This window comes from Ursus americanus, chromosome 18 (genome assembly GCF_024610735.1).
Source record: "Ursus americanus isolate L20-20 chromosome 18, mUrsAme1.1.p, whole genome shotgun sequence".
NCBI lineage: Eukaryota > Metazoa > Chordata > Mammalia > Carnivora > Ursidae > Ursus > Ursus americanus.
Genome location: NC_142144.1, coordinates 5907189 through 5929673, shown reverse-complemented (window position 1 = coordinate 5929673; position 22485 = coordinate 5907189). Strand labels below are relative to the sequence as shown.

General features: G+C 52.4%; 1 protein-coding gene across 6 annotated transcripts in view; it reads left to right on the top strand.

Annotated features, from left to right (window-relative positions):
- The window catches only part of HMCN2 (hemicentin 2), a 150184-nt gene that overhangs the window by 6732 nt on the left and 120967 nt on the right, over positions 1 to 22485 (top strand). For all 6 annotated transcript variants that reach the window (XM_087869269.1, XM_087869268.1, XM_087869270.1 and 3 more), the window contains exons 2-5: positions 12515 to 12585; positions 13611 to 13769; positions 14641 to 14763; positions 22278 to 22449. In XM_087869269.1, coding sequence (XP_087725395.1) covers positions 12515 to 12585; positions 13611 to 13769; positions 14641 to 14763; positions 22278 to 22449 — 525 coding nt within the window. The remainder of the gene's footprint in view (positions 1 to 12514; positions 12586 to 13610; positions 13770 to 14640; positions 14764 to 22277; positions 22450 to 22485) is intronic.

The following is a 22485-nucleotide window of genomic DNA, read 5'->3' as shown; positions in this document are numbered from 1 at the left end:
CTGGGTTATAACCCAATACTGCTAATCAATACTACTTTATTTTCTCGCTCAGGTTTTCCAGCTTTGGTCATCGGAAGCTCTTTCTGTTGGCTTCTGTGTGCCTTTGACATGCCCCCAGTGTGTGTGTGTGTGTGTGTGTGTGTTTTCAAGCCCTGTTTTACTTTCCGGCACTACAGGATGTTCAGGACTCATCTTATATATTTCCCGCTCCAATCCTAGATCTAAGAACTGATCCAAGAATCCCTGGCTCCTTTTCTTGAAAAATGGTACTAGGGGGGTGCCTGGGTGGCACAGCGGTTAAGCGTCTGCCTTTGGCTCAGGGCGTGATCCTGGCGTTATGGGATCGGGCCCCACATCAGGCTCCTCCGCTGTGAGCCTGCTTCTTCCTCTCCCACTCCCCCTGCTGTGTTCCCTCTCTTGCTGGCTGTCTCTATCTCTGTCGAATAAATAAATACAATCTTAAAAAAAAAAAAAAGAAAAATGGGACTAGGAAGTAGGAGCTGAGTGCTAGGCGTACTGGGGGGTCACTGCTTCTAGACCGTTAGCTGACAGAGCAAGGAAGGGATGGTGCAGACACCCGTGTGTTACCTGTCTCTGTAAGTATTTCTATATGTTGCCATCTGTGTCTGCATTAAGCTGGACGTGAGTTCGTGTGTTCGTTCTGATGTCTCCAACTCTGATTTTATTACCACGTAGATCATTCCAGCCTCCTCCTCTTGCTTATCTTCAGCCTCCCACTCCGACAGTGACAAATCTGCTCCCACCACCCAGTGTCCACCAAACGTTTACTTAAGGGTTCTGGTCCAGTATTCGGAGAAGTGGTTTTAGGCTTGTTAACTTGTACTCCACGGGAAACAGCTTTATTAACTAGAGTCCCTCCTTTTGCCTTCAGTCTTACAGACTGTTTTATTTGCAGAGTGACAGGCCAGTCCCTTATTTGTAATCTTATGATGCATCTTCTTTATTTGCAAAATACTCTTGAACATATATTCTTGCAGAAGATGAACAGAAAAACTTAGCTTCCCCCCAAAAATTCCTGCTGTGATTTGGCTTGGAATTGTGTGAAAGCTCGATTTGGGGAAAATTGTCGTTAAAAAAAAATTCAGTTGGTTCCATCTAGGACACATGCCTCTTCCTTTGTTCGCATATTTATTTCCTTTTGTAAAGATTTGTAATTTTTTTTCTTATAGGTTCCACCCATTTCTTTTAAAGATCATTTCTAAGTATTTTGGTTTTTTGTTACTATTTTGATTAGGAAGTTTTTTCCATTACATTTTTTGCAAATGAGTATTGTTGGTATGTTGGAAAGCAATTCATTTTCATATATTTATTCTGTTTCCAGCGTTCTTACTGAAGTTGTCTTTTTTTTTTTTTTTTTTAACTACTGATTTTTTGGGTAATGACTTGAGTTTCCTAGGCTGGCAACCATAGCCTGTTCAAATAATAATATTGTCTCACTTTTCCCGTCATATATTTCACTTGTTTGAAATGTCTTGTGTTATTTATCAGCCAGAACTTCCAGAACAGCGATAAATACGCAGACGATGGCTGCGGTTGCTCTTGCCCTGCCTTGCTTCTGACCGTGCGCTGCTCTGGGATGCTGGCTCTTGGTTTGAGGTTTTCTTCAACAAGTGAACGAAGACGATGCTTTCATTCCTAGTTTACTAAGGGTTAAAAAAAAAAAATAACACCGAACAACACCCCAAAACAAAACAAAACGAAAAACCCTGGACAGGGAGGAGTGCTGAATTTTAGCCAGTGGCTTTCTGGCTTTGTTGAGATATTTGTAAGCTCTTTCTCCCGTTGACTTATTGATGGGATTCCTTCATTTTTAACGACTTCCACATTCCCTGTATAAGCCCTGCTGGGTCACGGACGATTCTTTCCTATCCAGCTGGGTCCCATTGGCCAGGGTTTTGTTTGGGGAGTTTTGCATCTTGTTATAGCGTGTCTGATCAGTTAGGGACATTCTCTCTGTGTGCCCTTTGGCAAGTGTTGGCATCAGGGCTTAGTTAGCTCTTTCTGTTTAACAACTTAAATTATTAAGCTTTCTCCCCAAATTGCAAAAGTTTTTTTCAAGTTTATTGATTTACTTTTGTAGTCATCTCTCCGCCCAACGTGGGGCTCGAACTCATGACCCTGAGATCAAGGGCCGCACACTCCACCGGCCGAGCCAGCTAGGCCCCAAGGTGTAAAATTAATATGCGCTTGTAAAATATTCTAATAGTATGACTCTCAAGGGATGCGAACACTTTTAATCATTTTGCATCCTTCCAGACTCTGTGTGTGTATAATCCACTCATACACACACACACACACACACACACACACACACTTAATTTTTTATTACATAAAAAATGGAATTATGCAACACATACTGTTTTGCAACTTGCTTTTCTTCCCTACACGACTCACCAGATATCTTTCCATGTTAGAAAATCTCAATCCACCTCACTGTTTTTACTGACTACGTAAGATGTGACGGAAGGGATCTTCATTTCTCTTAATCCTGTCCTCATTTATCTAGCCATTCCCATATTGTGGAAAATAGATTGCTTTTAGTTTTTTTTTTTTTAGAGATTTTATTTATTTATTTGACAGAGAGGGAGAGAAAGCACAAGTAGGGGGAGGGGCAGAGAGAGAGAGGGACAAGCAGACTCCCCACCAAGCAGGGAGTCCGATGTGGGGCTCAATCGCAGGACCCTGGGATCATGACTTGAGCCGAAGGCAGACGCTTCGCCACCTGAGCCACCCAGGCGCCCTGCTTTCAGTTTCTTTCTTTTCTTTTTTTTTTTTAAAGATTTATTTATTTATTTATTTGACAGAGATAGAGACAGCCAGCGAGAGAGGGAACACAAGCAGGGGGAGTGGGAGAGGAAGAAGCAGGCTCATAGCGGAGGAGCCTGATGTGGGGCTCGATCCCATAACGCCGGGATCACGCCCTGAGCCGAAGGCAGACGCTTAACCGCTGTGCCACCCAGGCGCCCTGCTTTCAGTTTCTTGACCACAAACACATATGCATTCACCAACATGTCTGTACGGTGGATTCCCAGAAATGCAGTTGCTTTGTTAAAGCATATGAGCGCTTTGGCTTTTGATAGCTATCACTGAACTGCCCTCCAGAAAGGCTCTACCCTCCTGCTGTCCTACCAACAGAGTATGAGACTGCATTTCCCCCACACCTCACCTTGCTGGCATCTGGGGACATCATTCTTCCCTTTTTTGCTAATTTGCTAGGTGTGAAATGGTGTCCCATTTTAACTTGCCTATGTCTGATTGTTAGTTCTGGCATCTTCTCTGGGCCGCCAGGTGCACCGTCAGCTTGCCTCGGGGAAGAGGAGTGTTGGTCGGGGCGAGGAGCAGGTAGGCCAGAGTGTTCAGCTCACAGCGTGGCCTGTGAGCTGGGCGGCTCGGCCTCTGGCTGCAGACTGTGTGTGCGTGTGCGTGTGCGTGTGCGCGTACTGTCACCCTGGAGCGACGTTGCTGCAAACCAACCGCTCATCGTGAAATAGATGCGATACTCTCCTGCTCCGATGGCAGAGTCCAGCCCTTTGGCCTGGCCTGTGCTTCTCTCCTTGGAGGCTGGGCGTTCTGAGCTGCCTGTGAGCTGTAAGCTGGATTAATCTCGTTGCTTGCGTTGATGGCACCTTATCCAAGGGTGGTGTTCCTACCTGGGCTTTCCAGGCATGAGTCTGTGCAGGGCAGGGGTGCAAAGAGAAAGACAGGCTGGGGATGCCTTTGAGAGGAGGAGCGACAGGGTAAGGATGTAGTGGGTCTGAGGGCAGGAGTCTGCCTGAAGGGGCTGGGGTGGGCTGGGTGCATTAGTCTGGTCGCCAGGGATCCCTGACAGACCCATTATTCACTCACTCAATAGGTGATTCTCGAAGGATGACCACGGGCCAGGCAGGTGCCAGCTTGCCCTGCCACCTTCAGTCCAGCCCAGCCCACGGCAAAGGGCCAAGTTCATGAGCCATAGTGGGGTCCCTGGTACAAAGAGGCCCGGGCTGCTCTGAGAGGTGGGGATATAGAAGTGATGTTTGAGCTGAAGTGGAGAGGAGCTGGGTGGGTAGGGGAGAGCCCGGATGGGTTGGGGAAGAGCACTCCAGGCTGAGGGAAGAGCAGAAACGATGGCTCTGAGGCTGCCAGGAATGTGGATGTGACCTCTCCTTGAAGACGGCAGGGATTGGCTGATGTGGACACTCAGGGCTGGGCCCGGATCCACTGGGGTGTTCAGGGCAAGGGGCACTCCTGAGAAGGCCTTTAGGAGCATCGGATTCTAGACTCCTGGACACGAAGGAGGAGGTGGAGGAAGGTCCTGGGGCCATTTTGGTTCTTTGGACAGAGCCACTTGCCCAGCTGTTTCCTGCCCCACCATGTCTGTCCTTTGTGGGTATTTTCAAGGGAATCACATTCACCCAGCCCAGGCTGAGGAACTGTTGGAGTTCTAACAGGCTAGACTTCATTTTCTCCAGCCCCTGCCTTAGAAATGGGAAGACTATGTCCCAGAGAGGGGATGCAATTTGCCCACGATCATGGCAGACTGTGGGACCCTGCCTGGGGACGCTGCAGCCGGAGGAGGGGGGCAGGTGCGAACCCAGAATTGGCCCCAGGATTCAAGCCCTGCTTTCAAGGAGGAAGGGGGCAGGGCAGACCCCAGGAAGAGTCCATGACATGAAGTCTTTCTGTGGCTGGACCTCTGGTGCCTGGCTGTGGTCCTGACCGTCTCCACTGGGGCACAGGATTCTGGGTAAGGGGCTGAAGCATCTCCTGAGTGAAGGGCTGGGTGTGATCGTGTGCGTATCCCCGCATGTCCCAGAGGCTCCGCACCCTTCTCTGGAGGAGCTGAAAAAATCTGCCTGAGGCGAGATGGTTCCGAGCCAGGCTTCTGGGGCTCAGATGCTCAAGGGCGGCCCAAGTGGAGCCAAGGTCATGGGTTTAATGATTTTTGCAGCCGGCCGGCGGGCCCTGCTCGGAGGGACTGCACACCACATCTGCCCAGCTGTTTGGCAAGTGCCCACCTTCCGTCACGAGCCTCTTTCCCCCTCCAAGAACACGAATGAGGGACTAGGGAACAAGGGAACGAGTTCTGAGTATCTGCAGCTTGGCGGCGGCTGAGACCTTGAACGTGGGGTGAGACGGATCAGCTTTGAATCCCGCCACTATGGCTTCTGCACTGTAAGACCTTGGGCAGGTCACTTCACCTCCCCGGGCCTTAAATTCTCATCTGTGAAATAGGGATAATAATACACAGTCGACCTCTTTGGTTGCTGTTTGTTTGTTTTTTTTTCTAAGTGAATGTGTGCCAAGTGCAGAGAACAACACCTGATGTGAACTAAGTATTAAAACAGTTAATCGTATTAAAATATTAAAATACCATCACCATCGCCACCATGGTTTTTGAAGGCAGCATAGCCAGTGGCAAAGAGTACAGGCTTTGGAGCCAAGCAAGTGGATTTCACGTTGTTCTAGGTTGATTCGTGTCCTTCCTAGAACCTCAGCATATGACCTAACTTGGAAATAGGATCACTGAAGATGTCATTAGTTAGGATGAACTCCTACTGGAGTAGAGCGGGCCCTTCCTCCGGTATGACCGGTGCCCTCGTAGAAAGGAGGGACGCGGAGCCAACACAGGGAGAAGGCCCCATGACGACGGGGGGCAGAACCAGAGTACTTACGTGTTTACAAGTTGAGGAATGCCAAGGGTTGCTGGTATTTGCCTTCAGAGAGAGCACAGCCCTGCCAACACCCTGATTGTGGGCTGCTAGCCTAAGGACTGTGAGAAGGGAAATTTCTGTTGTATAAAGCCACCGAGTTCGTGTTATTTTGTTACGGTGGCTCCAGGAAACCAGGACGGACATTAACTACCACTTACTAGCTGCTCGACCTTCACTAAGGACATTGTCTTCTCTCTAAGTCTTGGTGTCCTCGGTTGTAAAAGGGAGATATTAATAGAAGTGAGCTCAAGCCTGTAAAATAATAAGTGCTCAAGGCAGAGAAACTGCTGTAACCACCACCACCACCACCGTCAGTGTCAGCATCACCACCACCATCGTCAACATCAATAACAACATCACCACCACCATCATCATCACCACCATCACCACCACCACCATCAGTGTCACCATCACCACCACCATCATCAACATCACCACCACCACCACCACCATCATCATCACCATCAATGTCAACATCACCACCATCATCATCACCACCATCACCACCACCACCACCACCACCACCGTCAGTGTCACCATCACCACCACCATCATCAACATCAATGTCACCATCACCACCATCACCACCACCACCACCACCACCACCACCATCACTGTCAGTGTCACCATCACCATCATCAACATCACCACCACCACCATCACCATCAGTGTCAACATCACCACCACCACCATCAACATCAATGTCAACATCACCACCACCATCATCAACATCACCACCACCACCATCACCATCAGTGTCAACATCACCACCACCATCATCAACATCAATGTCAACATCACCACCATCATCATCAACATCACCACCACCACCATCACCATCAGTGTCAACATCACCACGACCACCATCAACATCAATGTCAACATCACCACCATCATCATCAACATCACCACCACCACCATCATCAACATCAATGTCACCATCACTACCACCATCATCAACATCACCACCACCACCATCAACATCAATGTCAACATCACCACCATCATCAACGTCACCACCACCACCACCACCACCATCAACATCAATGTCAACATCACCACCATCATCAATGTCAGCATCACCACCACCACCGTCATCATCAATATCATGCTAGGAAGGGCAGCATGCTAAGATGTAAGGTGATCAGACCTTTTGACCAGAGCCATCCCTGCCTGGACTGGGTGAAAGAAGGAGATCAAGAGGGTCTCAAGAGCCCCCTTTCAGTGGGTAAACTCTCATGGGGCCATGTCAAGTATCCTACCCTCTCCTGCCCTGTCCTGGCACCTCACTCTGTCCTGCTGGAAGATGGGTCTTGAAATGGTCGTCCTGCTGAGAGCGCCCTGTCCTGGTGGGGTTTCAGGATGGTGAGTGATGATGTGCAGTGGGTCCTGGGAATGGCAGAGGAAGCCGTGGGCCAGTGTTAATTAATGACAAGAAGGCATCCATCTCTGGCCTGCTGCCTGCAGCTGTGGATGGGTGGGTGGCTGGGAGAACAGGTGGCAAGGAGACCTCCCTATCCCCAGCCCCTTCTTTGCATCTTGGAAGCCAGTCCTGCCTTGGAATGATGGGACCGGTCATTGTAACACCCCGTGCGTGGAACCAGCTTGGGGATGATCTATTCAGCAAAGGAAGAAATCCCAGATTCCTGTGTGCGTGCGTGCGTGCGTGTGTGTGTGTGTGTGTGTGTGTAAATGTGTAGTCTCAGAAGTTGAGGCATTAAAAAAACCCTTGCCTTCAGTCTTTGCTGGGGTCCTGTCCTCTGTCTCGAGAGTGGTCACGGACACTCTCGTCCATCTGGCCAGCCCTTCCTCCATATGGCCAACTCCTCTGCGTGCCCCAAATAACCACATTAGTTCCCTGCTCTGCTTCATATCTGTTTCTTTGGGAGATGGGCAGCAGCGTGTTGTAGTGGGAGGGCCTGGGGACCGGGTGGGCTTGGCCTTCAGCACATGCTTGCGGACTGCTGACTGTACGCCCGGTGTTGTTCTGAGACGGGTTATAAAGAGAAATGAAACCCTGTCCTGACCTGGAGCTGCTCAGACAATATGGAGTTCAAATGTATTTATTCCGTCACTCCCTGGACCCGCATTCATGGAGCGCTTACGTGTGCCAGGCACTGAACTTGGCCCGAGGCCTACACTGGTGAACAGGAGAAGGGGTCACTGTCCGTGTGATATCTCAGGGTAACTCTTGCACCAGATCTTCCCAGCTGACCTTGAGGGACTGACTCCCTTCTCCTCTCTGGGCTTCGAGTTTCTCCATCCTTAAAAAGGTGGGGTCTTTGGATCTCTTTATCTTCAACTTCGTTATGTTTGGCGCATAGGTTTTTGGTCCAAATTGGTTTTTCCCAAGTCCATTCTTGCCGGAGACAGGATGATGGAGTCTGTGGGAGGCAGCATGAATGGCCCCCCAAAGATGTGCGTGTCCTAATCCACGGAATCCATGTAACTCTGTTACTGGACACAGCAGAAGGGGCTTCGCATGTATAGTTAAGTTAGGGATCTTTTTTTTTTTTTTTTTAAGATTTTACTTATTTATTTGACAGAGAGAGAGACAGCCAGCGAGAGAGGGAACCCAAGCAGGGGGAGTGGGAGAGGAAGAAGCAGGCTCCCAGCGGAGGAGCCTGATGTGGGGCTCGATCCCAGGACTCCGGGATCATGCCCTGAGCCGAAGGCAGACGCTTAACGACTGAGCCACCCAGGCGCCCCTAAGTTAGGGATCTTGAGATGGAGAGGTTATCGTGGATTATCTGGATGGGCTCACAGTCATCACAAGCCTCCTTGTAAGGGGGAGCAGGGGGGGTCAGAGTCCGAGGAGATGTGGCAGAGAAGCAGAGGGTAGTGAGAGAGACCCTGGAAGATTCTCTGTTGCAGGCTTTGTGATGGAGAAGGGCCACGATCCAAGGAGTGCGGGCGGCCTCTCAAAGCTGGAAAAATCAAAGAAGCCCATTTTCCTGTAGAGCCTCCAGAAGGGACACAGCCCGGCTGATACCTTGACTCGAGGGCTTCTGACCTTCAGAAATGATGTGTGTTGCTTTAAGACGCTGAGTTTGTAATAATTTATGAAAGCAGCAATAGGAAACTAATACGGAGGCCAACCTTAAAATCCTTTCCAGGCTTTCCAGTTCAGGGGATCCTCCCTGGCTCCTGAAATGTTCCAAGTGTGTGTGTCAGCCATATAGTCCCTGGCCCTCAGCAGGAGCTGGCCGCGTGCTTGGGGCATAAGGAGGTGGGACGAGGATGTCACTGAGCATTGCTGAGGGGCGTGGGGGAATCAGGATGGGCGATTTCCCAGAGTGCAGACCCTCCTAGAACAGCCTTGGCGATGGAAGGTACGGTGGATCTGGAATCCTCCCCGCCCTCTACCACCGGGCCGCCCACTTTGGGTTTCTCAATCCAATAAAATTGTTAAAAGGAAAAAAAGAAACTAGAAGGAAAGAAAAACAGAAGGAATTGACATAGGTGCCCAACATTTTATCTTACCAGGTAGCACCATGAACAGAATCATCTCCCCTGAACAATGACTGTCCCTCCACGAAAGAGAGAAATCGTCCCCGCCCCCCGCCCCCAGGGAGGAAGAGCATAGACTGTCCTTTCCAACTGCCGCTTTATTTGTGATAACACGTCACCAATTTTATTATTCTCACGTTGCCGCAAATGGGAGAAAATGTGGTCAGCCAAGCCCTGGGCCAGCGCTGGGAACCGAGGGTAGCTGAGGTCACTAGACCATGATGGGGGAGGGTGGGGCCGGCCAGAGTCCGAGCTCAGCTCCTCTGGGGCTGCCCCGGGTTCACAGACCACGAGCAGTCAGTGTCCATTCTCCATGTGAGCAAAACTGGGCGCAGGCCAGCTTCCCTAGCACTGGCAGGTAGACGGGTGAGTGGCTGGCCCATCTGGAGAAGGGGAGGACAGTTAGGAGGTTCCCGAACTTGCTTCCAGAGTCTTTATAAACGTCCTTGCCTGGAACCCAGTAATTGTGTTCATGGAAGTATTCGCCGAGGCATCGACTGAGCTGATGCTTAACGCTACGGATCTAGAGGGGTTCTTGGTAACGTCCTCATTATGAAAACTGGAAACACAGCAATGTGAGGTCGAGCACGTCCGCTCTCAGTCGTTTGTACAAAGGAAAGACTGTGTAGCCATTAAAAATGGTTTTGAAACTGAGCATTTGGCCTTCTGGAAAGTTGCTCCAAGTATGTTGTTCGGTGAAAAGAATCAGGTTAAAAATAGTATGTTATTTATATTTCAGTAGAAATTCCGCATAAAATAGTATGCATGCGTGTAAGCGGCGGCTTTACAAGTATGCATGAAACTGCTGAAGGTTATGTATAAAAGTCAGAACGACCGTCTCTGGTTGGTAGAATTCCCTTCTCTTTGGGTGTGTCGGGAAGTTCTATGTATAGTTCACAGGGAGCCGTTCTCAAGAGCTCGCTTTCTGGAGCTGTACAGACCCAGGCTCATCCCAGCCTTGCCGCTTACTGGCTGTGTGTCTTTGGGCAAATGACTTGACCTCTCTAGGCTTCCGTGTTCTCCTCTGTAAAATATGGGTGAGACTGAGACCGACCCGGTGCCAGGGAGGATTCAGCGAGGTCATGCTCGGGAAGCATCTTGGCATGTGGACTGGGACTGAGTAAGTGCTTAGTAAACGTCAGTATCATTAGTGCCCCCCCCCTTTTTTAAACATCGAACATGTATTATCATATAATAAAGAACCAACATTGAGTAAAATTATTGCCTTTCTCCATCACACTGGAGTTTGAGGACCTCATGCTGGAACATGGGCGGCCACGTGGCCGTGTTTGCTGAGCCATTGCTGTGTACACGGGATTCATGCGGGGTCTGTCCCTCCCTGACCCCACTGCGTTCTCACAGTGATGCTTCTCAGCAAGGAGAGATTGTGCCTCGTTTTACAGATGGGGAAACTGAGCCTGGGGACAGCGAAGTAGGGTCTGGAGGCCCCGTGGCTGAAGGATGGAGTCAGGATTCCAATCAGATCTGTCAGCAAAGGATGAGGGTTTGGCTGAATCAATTACTGCAGAGTTCAGAAAGTGGGAGGCCGGGGGAAGGGGGGCTTGGTAAACACTGGAGCAGCTGAGGGAGGGGTGTTGGGTATGATGAGTAAGTTCCAAACACAGAGGTAAAGACCCCCGGGGGGTGAATCGTTCCTAAAGCGTTGGGCAGAAGAGCTGGTGTCCGCCCTCTTCTTGAGAATTGAAGATGAATGCCGGATAATTCCATGGGCTTCCTTCCCTAAGAAGGACCAAGGTCAGTTGACTAGTCGATGAGCATAGGAATTTTTTTAGGGTGACTAGAATTTAGAATTCTTGAACTAAAAACAGTCCATGATTAGAGTTCACCAAGGGCTCAGATGAAATATTTTCCTAGGAAATTTGACATCCACGAACCTTGTAAAACCCCCTTCGTGCACACATCCACACGGAGAGTCGGGATTCTTGCCCTGTTTTTAGTGCCCTGATAGCCCTGTCTTATGCTAGAGGCGGCTCTCAATTACAGCTGTTAAAAAAATCTCTTTATCAGGGAACATTTCAAATATATACAGTCAGCAGAGTAGTGTAATGAATCCCCACATCCCCATCACCAAGTATCCAAACTTCTGCCGTTCTTGCTCATCTGTAGCTCTTCCCACCCTCCACCCCCACTCCGTGATGATTGTTCTCTATAGTTTGGGCTTTAGGAGGTGAGATTTACATACATTGAAATGCACAGACCTTTGCTTTGCTCTTTGGAGAAACCGTATACCTCTGGAACCCACACTCCTATCCCACTATAGAACATTTCTGCCTTCCCTGACAGTCCCTTTGTATCTCCGTAGCCCCCAGACAACCTCTGTTCTGATTTTTTCCACCTCAGATTAATCCTGCCTGTTCCAGAATTTCTATAAATGGAGCCATAGAAATGTGCACTTTTCCGCGTCTGGCTTCCTCCGTGCGGCGTGATGTCTGTGAGTCGTCTGTGGTTGCCTGCGCTGGTAGCTTCTTCAGTTTTCTTGCTGAGCGGGGTTTGATTATATGACGAGACCACAGTTTGTTTATCTGTTCATTGGTTGATGGACATTTGGCTGGCTTCCCGTCCTGGGCTGTCATGAATACAACAGCTCTGAACATTTGAGCACAAGTCTTTGTGCGGACAAATGTTTTCATTTCTCTTGGGTAAATACCTAGAAGTGAAATGACTGGATCTCATGGTATGTGCATGCTTAAGGTTTCAGGAAGTTCTGTTTGTCTTCCAAAGTGGTCGAACCATTTTGCGTTCCCACCAGCAGCCAACAGAAGTTTCCGTTGCCCCGTGTCTTCACCTACGTTTGCAGTTGAACCCTGCTCTTTTTAAATGAGCTAATATGTGGATGGAGTTTCTGGAAGATTTTCTTCTCGATGATCAGTCTGGTGTTGGACAGTTGTCTGTCTCTTTGTCTTTCAGAATTCCTTTCCCACTGATGGTGGTGGGTAGGGTGGTAGAGGGGCGGTTCCTAGGACAGCCATGTTCAGAAAAGATTGGGAACTGCGGTTTTACAGAGGAACTGGGGTTTGCCCTCTGTCTCACCTCTGTGCTCCCCTGGAGCTCAGGCCCTGGCTTGGAGCAGGGTAGGGGGCTGAGTGGCCTGGAAGACCTGGAAACTGCCCCCTGGCAGCTCCCCCTTTGGTTGAGGGGGGTCTCTGGGGCCCAGGTTTCACCTTCTTTCCTCCCTAGTAGCACATCTTATAACTGCTGCCCCACCCCATGGAGGTGGTGTATCTGGGAATATAAGCCCACCTGGGACTCTCTCTCTCTTTTCCCTGCAGATATTGGCCCAGTGACCCTCACGGCAGACCCCGCGGTGTTTCAGAGAGAGCTGAGAGAACTCTACGTGCAGGTGGGCCGTCCCACCCCTGGCTGCCTGTCACCTGGTCCTTTCCCACTCCAAGCCTGAGGCCAAGGTCTTTGCCCCACCCAGGAGCCAAGATGGCGGCTTCCTGCTACTGTCATGACCTGTCTCCCAACACTGCCTCTGGCCTGCACCCCAGCTTGGGAATGCTGAAGATCCTGTACTTCTTGGGGTTCCTTCCTTTATTCAGTGACCCAAGTAGCTATGGGAGTCCCTGTGCCCTGCACATAGTAGGGCTTATTATTTAGTGAATGGGTGAAGCAGTGGCAGGAAGAGGGTGTGGTAGTGGAAGGAGGCCCCCAAAACCACCTGGGCTTCTTTGCCCTACTGAACACCCTGGTTCAGCACCTGTCCCACCCACTGAGAGCAGCAGCTTCCTGAAGGCAGGGACCCCACCTATCTGTCTAATTCACAGCCAGGTCCTGCGGGGCTCAGAACAGGGCCTGGCAGGTAGACGGGACAGCTGGATGAGTGAACCCCGGAGAGAAGCATTACTGAAAAGTGACCACGTTTAAATCCTTCGCTGGGCGAAGCCGGCGAGGGGGGACACACTCCCTTCCTGCAGAGCAGAGCTCCTGTCTGTGGTCAGGGAGGGCGGGAGCGTGTGCTTTTTTGCGGCTGATTCCAGGGCAGGCTACAGAGAGGATCTGGGGAGGCGGCTTTGAATGCTTTCCTCTGCCCCATGCCCACCGCTCCTTCTCCTGGCCGCCCCCCGGCACCCTCTGTCCTCCCAGCCTTGGCTAACATGTGGCTTCTTTGGGGCATCTGTTCACTGCCCCGGGGCTCCCAGCCCTCCTCCCCAGCTTGTAGCACTCATCGCAGTGGTGATTAAATAATCGTGTTGTGCTGACCCCATGGGAGGGACCGTGCCTCTCTTGCATGGATGAGTGAGGGAAGGTGCTAGTCGTCTACAGTTAAACTTCCCCCACCGTCGGCTGGTGTCAGAGGTGTCCCTAGGTGGGCCCCACCTGGAGGAGGTGGGCGGCAGCCCCTGACACACCCCTGCCCTGCAGGGGGGCGGTGACTGCCCAGAGATGAGTGTGGGGGCCATCAAGGCTGCCGTGGAGGTGGCCAACCCCGGCTCCTTCATCTACGTCTTCTCGGACGCCCGCGCCAAGGACTACCACAAGAAGGAGGAGGTCCTGCGCCTCTTACAGCTTAAACAGTCACAGGTGAGTGGGCTGGCCTGGGGAGCTCGAGCCCGGGGGTCTCCAGGGGTGCTGAGGAAGCTGGGGTCCCCAGCGCGGGCAGCCGGAGCCCCCACCTGCCGAGCGGAGGGCGGCTGCTTCCCTCCCAGGGTCCCCGCCAGCGCGGCCGCCGGCCCTCAAGACCGAGCTGGGCTGGTGAAGTCCAAGTGTGTTCTCATGCTCTGGGCCCCCCGCCCGCCGGGGCTCCTGCCGCCTGGCGAGGCTCATTCTTGATAAAGACCACACCACCCGCTCCCCTCGCACCCTGTCAGAGCCTGGGCAATCCATCTTCCTCCTGGCGTCGTCTCTGCTCCCGTCTCTGCGATGCGCTGCGCCCTTTTCCCTCAGCCTCAGGGGCTGACTCCCTGCTGGGGCTTTGCTTCTCGCTTTCACAGCCAGGGCTGGGGGAGGGGTGTGCACGGGGAAGGGGGAAGGGCCCCCCACCCGTGTGACCTCCTCGGGTGAAGCTCTCATGAGCTGGGAACAGCTTCTCTGGTCTGTGGTCTCCCATCTGGAACGAACTCCATTCTCCAGGGTTCTTCTCACTTTGTGGCCCCCAGGCGCTGCTCGGAGCGAGCTGATTTCCATTCCTTTCCTTGCTGGAAATTTCGTAACGGCTCCCATTTATTGAGCACCTAAAGTGTTCCTGGTCCAGTGCTACCCCCTTGACCTGCCTCAGCCCTGGTCCCCACGGGGTGGGTATTCTTATCGTTCCCATTCTACAGATGCATCGCCTGAGCCCAGAGAGAGGCAAGGGCTCGCCCTGGGCCCCTCCTCCCTCGCGCCAGTCCTGCCGTGCGCACCTGAAGAAGGTGGCCAGGGAAGCCCTGAGCCAGGCTTCGTGTCCCTCTTGCAGGTGGTCTTTGTGCTGACAGGCGACTGTGGTGACCGCACTCATCCCGGCTACCTGGCTTACGAGGAGATCGCTGCCACCAGCTCTGGGCAGGTGTTTCACCTGGACAAGCAGCAGGTGACCGAGGTGAGCCTTCCTGGCCATCCTGCCTCTCTGGGCATCTGTGCCTGGCGGTTGGGTCGTTGTCATCAGTGAGCAGCGCCGTGTCTCACCCTGTGGCCAGTGCAGCGAGTGCTGTGCTCAGGGCTGTATGACGTCATCTCACCAGACCCTTCTACCTGCTGTCTACCCCAAAGGCAGGTGCCACAGACTTCCCAGGTTTGCAGGTTAAGAGGCTGGAGCTTGAAGAAGCACCCTGGGTTTCCCTGATGGTCCAGGCTGGCAGGACGGACCTAGCAAAGTTTGCCAGAGGTGGGAGTAGGGGTTGAGCTTCTCCCCAGAGGCAGGGAACCCAGGGGTGGGTAGAGGAGTGGGTGGGGGGCAGGGGGGCGTCAGATTCAGGCTGTGTTGCTGGGCCAGAAGATCCTGCTGGAGGACTTAGCAGTCGGGGGCTTGCTTGGCCCTGTGTCCCGAGGCACAGGGTTGTCAGGGATCTGGATTCATTCAGCTCCGAGCTGACCAGGTGCCTGCGTCCTTGTCTTGTTCTGAGACCAGGTGTCTGCCCTTCCCCCCTTCCAGGCCCCACTTTCCCTCTCCCCACACGTCCGTTCCCTCTCAGGGGCCAGAGGGATCGTTCCAGTGACATGCTGGTTGATATCTACAACCACCTCCCTGAAAAGAACAAGAATGCCCATTTCCATGGTGTAAATCGTCCTACCCTGGCTGATTTCAAGCTGCTATTGTGAAGCCACTGAGCAGAGTTGGGAAGTGATGCTTGCGGTGGACTTTTTTGAGCCTCTATGAGCCATCTCTCGTACACTGGATCTTTCTAAAGCAAACCTGACCAACAGGTCTCTCTTGCTTGTCCCCTGGAGGAGGTCCAGAGCCTTCTCTGCCCCCTGCCTGTCTGCCCCCATGGCCTGTGTTCTCTCCCTTGCTCGCTGCTGCCACCCCACTGGCCTCTGCTGTTTCTTCAGTGTCCTAAGTCTTTCTACCCCAGGGCCTTTGCTCATGCAGCTTGTTTTTCCTACCCCCCCACCCAGCTCCTCATTTTCCCAGTCTTAGCTGAAATGCTGTCTCCTTGGGAGACCTTTCTTGATTTCCCATCAAGATGAAGTCTTCTTTCATCCCCTCTCTCAGCTCCCGGTACTGCTTTACGTAACTGCAGCTTAATAACTGTGGCATTGCCGAATGCTGTTAGGCTGTGAGCAGCCTAAGAGCCAGGCCCTTACTGTGGGTCCTGTTCGCTGCTGTATCCCCAGTACCTCCTGCCGCCACCAGCACGGAGCAGGTGCTCCGTAAATAGCTGGTAAATGGACAGATGCCGGGTCCCTTGTGCCCAAGGCCCTGGGAAGAGGAAGGCAGGAGAGGCCGTGTCTGGGAGGCGGGCCTCGGCCCCGGCCAGCCCTGCTGTAGCCTCCAGGAGAGGGTTTTTTTTGTGTTATATATTTACGGACTGAAGAGAATGGTCTCCAGGGCCGTGTTTAGATTAGCGTGCCTTAACTCCCTGTTGACAAATGGCGTTTATGGTTCTCTGCGACACATTAGACTTTATTTTTTGGCATATCAGCCTACTCTGGCGCTGAGCCGCCCAAGTGAGGGTGGGAGGCCTTTCAGAATGGAGGGATGGCTCAGTCCTTGTTTTGGGGGCAGATCTATTTGGGCGGGAGCTGGTTCCAAAGGTCAGGGGCAAATCAGACAGCAAGGCACCTGGGCAGGACAGCGGGGGACGGCTCGCCCAGGTATGGGTCTGGGCTCCCCTGTTCTCTCTCTGGAGGCAGGGAAAGTGGGGTGAATTCACTGGCTCCTGGCCATGGTGTCCGGCCTTCTGCTGTGGGAGCCTGACTTGGCAGTATGTGTCTGACTTGATGGGACCTCCAGCGGCCAGGATTGGCGGCCTCTGGGTAGGGGCCTGGATCCCTCTCCTTCCTGGACACAGAGCTGTGTCATTCCAGATGTTCTCAGACATTCAGCAAGCCTGAGAAAGTGGCTGGGGCAGCCAGGGCTGTGGTCATCCCCCCCCGCCCCGCCCCCGCCCGAGGAGAGGGAACAGTGCCTTTGCCCGCGCCAGGGGGCTCCAGCGGAGAGAATGGCTCCTCAGAAGTTGCCAAAGTCCCCAGACTGTGCATGTGTAGTTAGTCTTTTTACCTTTTTATAGTATGTCCAATGTGGCAGAAGGGACACGTTCTGCATTCTCTCTTGATTTCATTTCCCACTTACCGCACACCTGCTATGGGCTCCGTTCCAGGTGCTGGGCACAGAGACAGAATCCATCCATGTCTCAGCGGTTTTGAGCTTTCGCTTTTTTCCAGTTGTGGCGGTGGCCCTTTGGGGTTCTGGGGTAATTAAAGCAAGGCGATTACTCCCTGGTGGGAGTATTTGGAGCTCTTACCATCCTTCAACGGACAGGGGAGGCAGGAACCCTTGGGGGTGTGTATTTCTGGTCAGGGCTTAGCTAGGTCCAAGACCCCCTTGGCCCCTGCACCACATCCCCCCAGCTCAGACCCAGCTCAATGTACTGTCGCCGGCCCCAGCAGAGTGGGCCGGAATTGCTGGGCAAACCCCCTCATTCTGAAGCCTCCCCTGCTCCTGGGAAGTCCGTTCTGGGAGCCCGGACCCTTCCCATGTCTAGCGCCAGCCTGTTCAGATGTGCCAAATCGCCCACATTCTGCACATCAACCAGGGGAAAGGTGAAGCACCTTCTAAGGCAGTGAGCGTGGGCGGTGGGGGAGGGGGGGAGGTCTGACCAGGTGGTTCCTAAGGCAGTGAGCGTGGGCGGTGGGGGAGGAGGGGAGGTCTGACCAGGTGGTTCCAATTAACAGATCAGAAGACACAGGCCCCGGAGATGACTTCATCCTGGACTTTTCTGGGAGGAGGCAGCGTGGTGGAGGGTTAGGGCCCCATGCCAGTCTCAGACCCCAGCCCTGCCACCTGTCTGCAGCGTGACCACCAACACAGTACTTAACCTCTCAGGGCCTCCGTTTCCTCCTGTGCACAGTGGGTTAAGAGAGGCCCTGCCTAGTGAGACAGGCATGACAGGCAGGCACCAGGAAGCCCTTGGTAAGAGTTAGCGATGGCTGTGACTCGAGCCCCCTGCTTCGGTGTGGAGCCCAGAATGTATGCCTGGCGTCGGCAAAGCTGCCTGAAGAGCAAGGGCTCTCTCGGAACAGGTTCTCGGGACCTGGGTGCCCAGCAGCGGCCAGCTGGCAGGGGCTGGTGCTGTCTCTCCGTCACTGTCCGCTGAGCTCCCTAACCCAGGCCCCACAGTCGGGCCCCAGCTTTCTGCTCTATGGCTCTGAGGCCCTCTAGGCCCCCTGGCCTCTCTTCTCTGCTTCCTCGGCCACCCTGGCTGTCAAGTGTCCGGGGAGGAGCCTCAGGGCCTGATTTATCTGCTGCGAATGGCCTAGCAGCAGCCATCTGGTCAGGGCAGCAGCGCCAAACTCTTTCATTCCTTCCCTATCGGTGACAGAGAGATGAGCCCCATTGCGGTGCTGGCTCGCGGGCCCCCAGTCCCGCTAACATCTGGAAGCCATTGTCTCCGCCAAATAAACATTGAGCTTGCTTGATGAGGGCTCTCTGCTCGGAAGGCTCCCTACATTCGGCTCGGAGCCCTGGGCGCATTGCAGGATCCAGAAAGCCTTGTCTGCACACCGGGGCCTACAGGGGGTCTGGCCTTGCTGCGGGAAGATGGTCAGCACCCTCAGCTTCCCAGCGGCGATGTGCTTACAGGGCAGACTGTGTGGGCACACCACCTCCTGGTGGGGTCACTGGCATTGTGCTCTGTCCGAGCCTTCTCTGCAATTCAGTAGCCTGAACTCCCGGATATCGTCCCTCTGTCGGAACATCTTAGGACAAGCTTGTAATGACAGTCTCAGCACCACAGTGGGTGTGATCTCTCTGGGACAGTGGCGCGGCCGCCGCCTCCTGGCAGCTTTGCTCAGCTATGATTTCCTCCGGACCCCTGACAAGGCCCGACCCTGGGGGGGGGGGGAAGAGGGCAGTGATCATGGGGCTGTGGCTTTGCCGTGTGGGGGCAGCTGCTTCACCTCGCCAGCTTCTGTCCACTTCTCCAGCTGGGAGTCTTGGCTGCTGCTTCCTCCAGCCAGCCCCTGTGTGCAGGGAGAACGTTGTCAAGAGAAGCATTACTTAGAAAGCGAGACAAAACAGGAGGAGGGGGGAGCTCCAAGCCTACGAACAAGTGAGTTGTCAGAACACAGGACCCTTCTCCTGGGATGATGGCACCGGCATTCCAGCTCAGTCTGAACAAAACGTATTTGCTTTTTAAATCTCCGGCAGTTCTTCCACGATTCCCTTCTTTTCCTGTTCTTTTTCATGGAGGATTACACGGTAGGACCATGATTCAGAGGGAGGGTGGCCAGTAGGCAGCACGCAAGACACCACTGTCTCATCCCATACCCATGCAGACATTGCTTAACAATCACAGAGTGTTTGCCTCACTGCGGCTGAATGCAGCTCTCGAATTTGTCTGACGATATCCCTTCTAGTTGACTGGAATTGGCAAAAGGACCCCACCATGGTTGCTTTGGGGCATACACTAAAGTCATGGCATACTTGCCCTTTTTAAAGGACTTTTACTTAAAAAAAGTTACTATGAAAGATGTTAAAGATAAAGAAAAGGTGTGAAGAACCTTTGTCCCAAGTAGATTCAGCACTTAACGTTTTTGCCCCACTGGCTTCATCTCTCCCGTTCTATCTTCTCCGTAAATAATTCAGTAGGAATTTTTTAAAAAAATATATGATCTTGGACATAACCCACAATGTCCTCTAACAAAATGAAGAGTACTTTGCTGGTATCATCCAATGCCAAGTTCAAATTGAAATTTCCCTGATTGTCCTCAAAATGTCTTTGGTAACAGTTTTTGTCAAATCAGGATTTAATCAGGGGCTGTGCATTTCATTGGCTCGTTATGTCTGTTAAGTCCGCTTACATCTGGAGCCTTCTACCTTTTTTCCTGCCACTAGCTTGTTGGAGAGGCCTTGATTGTACAACACCCTGGGTTCCGGATTCATCTGATTGTTTCCTTATGGTGTCATTAATTTGTTCCTTTCCCCCCTGTATTTCCCCTAACCTGGCAGTTAGCTCTAAGGGACTGATTAGTGGAGGCCAGCATTTGGGGCAGGAATATTTCATGGCTGGTGCTGTGTGCCTTTTCTGTCGCGCCCCACCAAGGATGGAAGTCATGTCTGATTGTCCTGCTGTTCCTGATGGTAGGTTTGGTTCCTGGGTGAAGGTGGCGACAACCACCTGTATTGTAGGGCCACGTTTTTCCCTTTATGGCTCAAGTGGTCTGTGGCGGTAATGCTGGGGTTCCATGTGGACATCTTGTCTCCCATCCACTCTCATCTCATGGTTTAGCGTCCATGGAGGACGCTTGCCTGAAACGGTGATTTCATGAGGGGCTCCAGAATGATGGTATGTCTCCTAATTGCGTCACCTCCTGCACGTTGATTAGTGCGCGTTCTTCCACGAAGAAAAGCTTTTGATGACGGGTTTCTGCAGCATCAAAAACCTATTGCAAAGGCAGGGAACGTACTTAGCTCTTTCTCTTTAATGAAGAAGTGTACTTCATTGGTGGCAAGTGAGGTTTATTGCTTTGAATTTTGCTTTTCTTTTTTGGATATTATTACGGGCACACGGATTCTATAATTGGATGTATCTCCGTTGATTAAAGTCATTATTTGGGGGGCTCAAGGTCCCCCAGATTTAGCTAATGGGAGCTCCCTTAGGCTGGTTCCCGTGTCCTGTCCATGCGTGCCGTTAGTCTCCGAGAACATTCTTGCTTAGTGGGACTACCACCAACTGTCTCAGGCTTACTCGCAAATCACCTGCTCCAGGCCTGGGATCAGCCGTTTCTCCAAACAGTCCTCGTGGGGAATGGTATTTAGAAGCCCCTGGGTTATAAATTCACTTGGAATGAATTTGCATATAAATAAAATACTTGCACCTCTCTGTTATACTTGGCTGGAAGGGAAAATCTTGATTTAGCAAGCTTTCACATCTTTACTTCTTCGCTGTATCCTGCGAGATACATAAAACAGTTTCGTGAGCACGGTACTGAGGGTTGTGCCCACTCAAAGCTACTAAGTCAGAATTTCTTTGTAGTTCTTTCTGTCCTCAGGGTGCCTTCCACTGGGAAAGTTTAGTTGAACCCCTGGGTCCTCAATACACTAGGAGCTCTTCTTTTCTCTCTGTGGTTATGGTGCCCATTTGCTGTACAATGAGGTTCATGTTTCATCTTGTTTAGTTCGAGAAGCATTCTGTGAAAACTTCAGAGTAACTTGGCCTGGGAGGATGTTCCCTCCTCGTCCTCATTCCTGGTTTTCTAACGGGAAACCGGGAGGTGTGGCTATTACAAGGTGGGTTTGGGGGTGGAACGGAGTGCGGCGTCTGTAAGGTGAATTTGATGTCCCTGTTCGGGAGGTGTGTGCCCTGCTGTACCACACACAGTGAACAGAAGCTTCCCGAACACCCTTTCTGTGCCAGCCACTGAGCTCGGGGCACAGCAGAGGGTCTCTGCCCTCATGGGGCTCCCAGGCCAAGAGGCGAGACAGGCATGAATCTAAGCAGGAGCTGGTTGATAAAGGGAGCAGGGCATTTCCGCAAGAGAGCAGCACGTGTGGTGGGAGCTGCCTAGGGAGGCATGGGGTCCAACCGTGGACCGACCCTGCAAGTGTGGGGAGAGTCAGGGGCACACTGACCTTGAGTCGGGCTGGACAGCTGCCTAAAACCCAGGAGGGAACATAGGGTCTTGAAAGCCATGGTAAGGATTTGGAGAAACTCAATAATTTTGTGCTCAGTGAAATATCTCAGACTGGATCCAATGTTGCTGACATGGGGTCTATGCATTCCTGCGGGGCAGTCTTTGAGGGAGTTTGGGAATCCCCCCGAATCATTCTTTAATGTGTACCCACGTGGTCTGGTAGTCTGGAGGGGAAGTCCTCACCTGTTACCTGCTTTTCGTTGGGACTTGTCCGAAACACTCAAGATTTTAGAATGAATCTGCAAGTGTAGGATTTAAGGGTTTAAGATTTGTCAACACCGTGAGACGGATCAGGTGGTGACTCTGCCTTTGCAGCGGACCCTCTTAGTCCTGCTTAGAGAGCCTGGCGCCCTGGCAGGAGGGTGGTCTGAGGCCCCTTGGGGTGATGGTGAATTACATTGTTCTGGGGGAGGTTCCAGATCTCCAGCGTTCATCTGTGTGTAGGAGGCATCAGGAAGGCTTCCTGGAGGAAGTAATGGGTGCCATAGAGATTGGCCCTTCCCTCCAAGTGGCCTTAATTCGGGTGTCACAGCTCCCAGCCCTTCCTAGGCCAGGAAGGTAATGAAGTGTGAATTGGTCTGGTGTGGGGCAGTGGGAGTGGGGTGGCCTTGGGTGACCTGGAAAGCCTATATGCTGCCTAAAACCCAGGTGGGGGACTGGACTCCGCTGGGAACCTATTAGACACCTGCCTCCAGTGGGTCAGTTCTAAGCAAGACCACAGGCACCTGCCGGCATCAGCTTCTCACACTTGCCTCCCAGGTGCTGAAGTGGGTAGAGTCAGCTGTCCAGGCCACCAAGGTGCACCTGCTGTCCACGGACCACAAGGAGGAGGGCGAGCACACGTGGAAGATTCCCTTTGACCCCAGCCTGAAGGAGGTCACCATCTCCCTGAGCGGTCCAGGACCCCAGATCGAAGTCCGTGACCCACTGGGTATGTGCACCCCAGCACTGGCCTCTTCTTTGACCC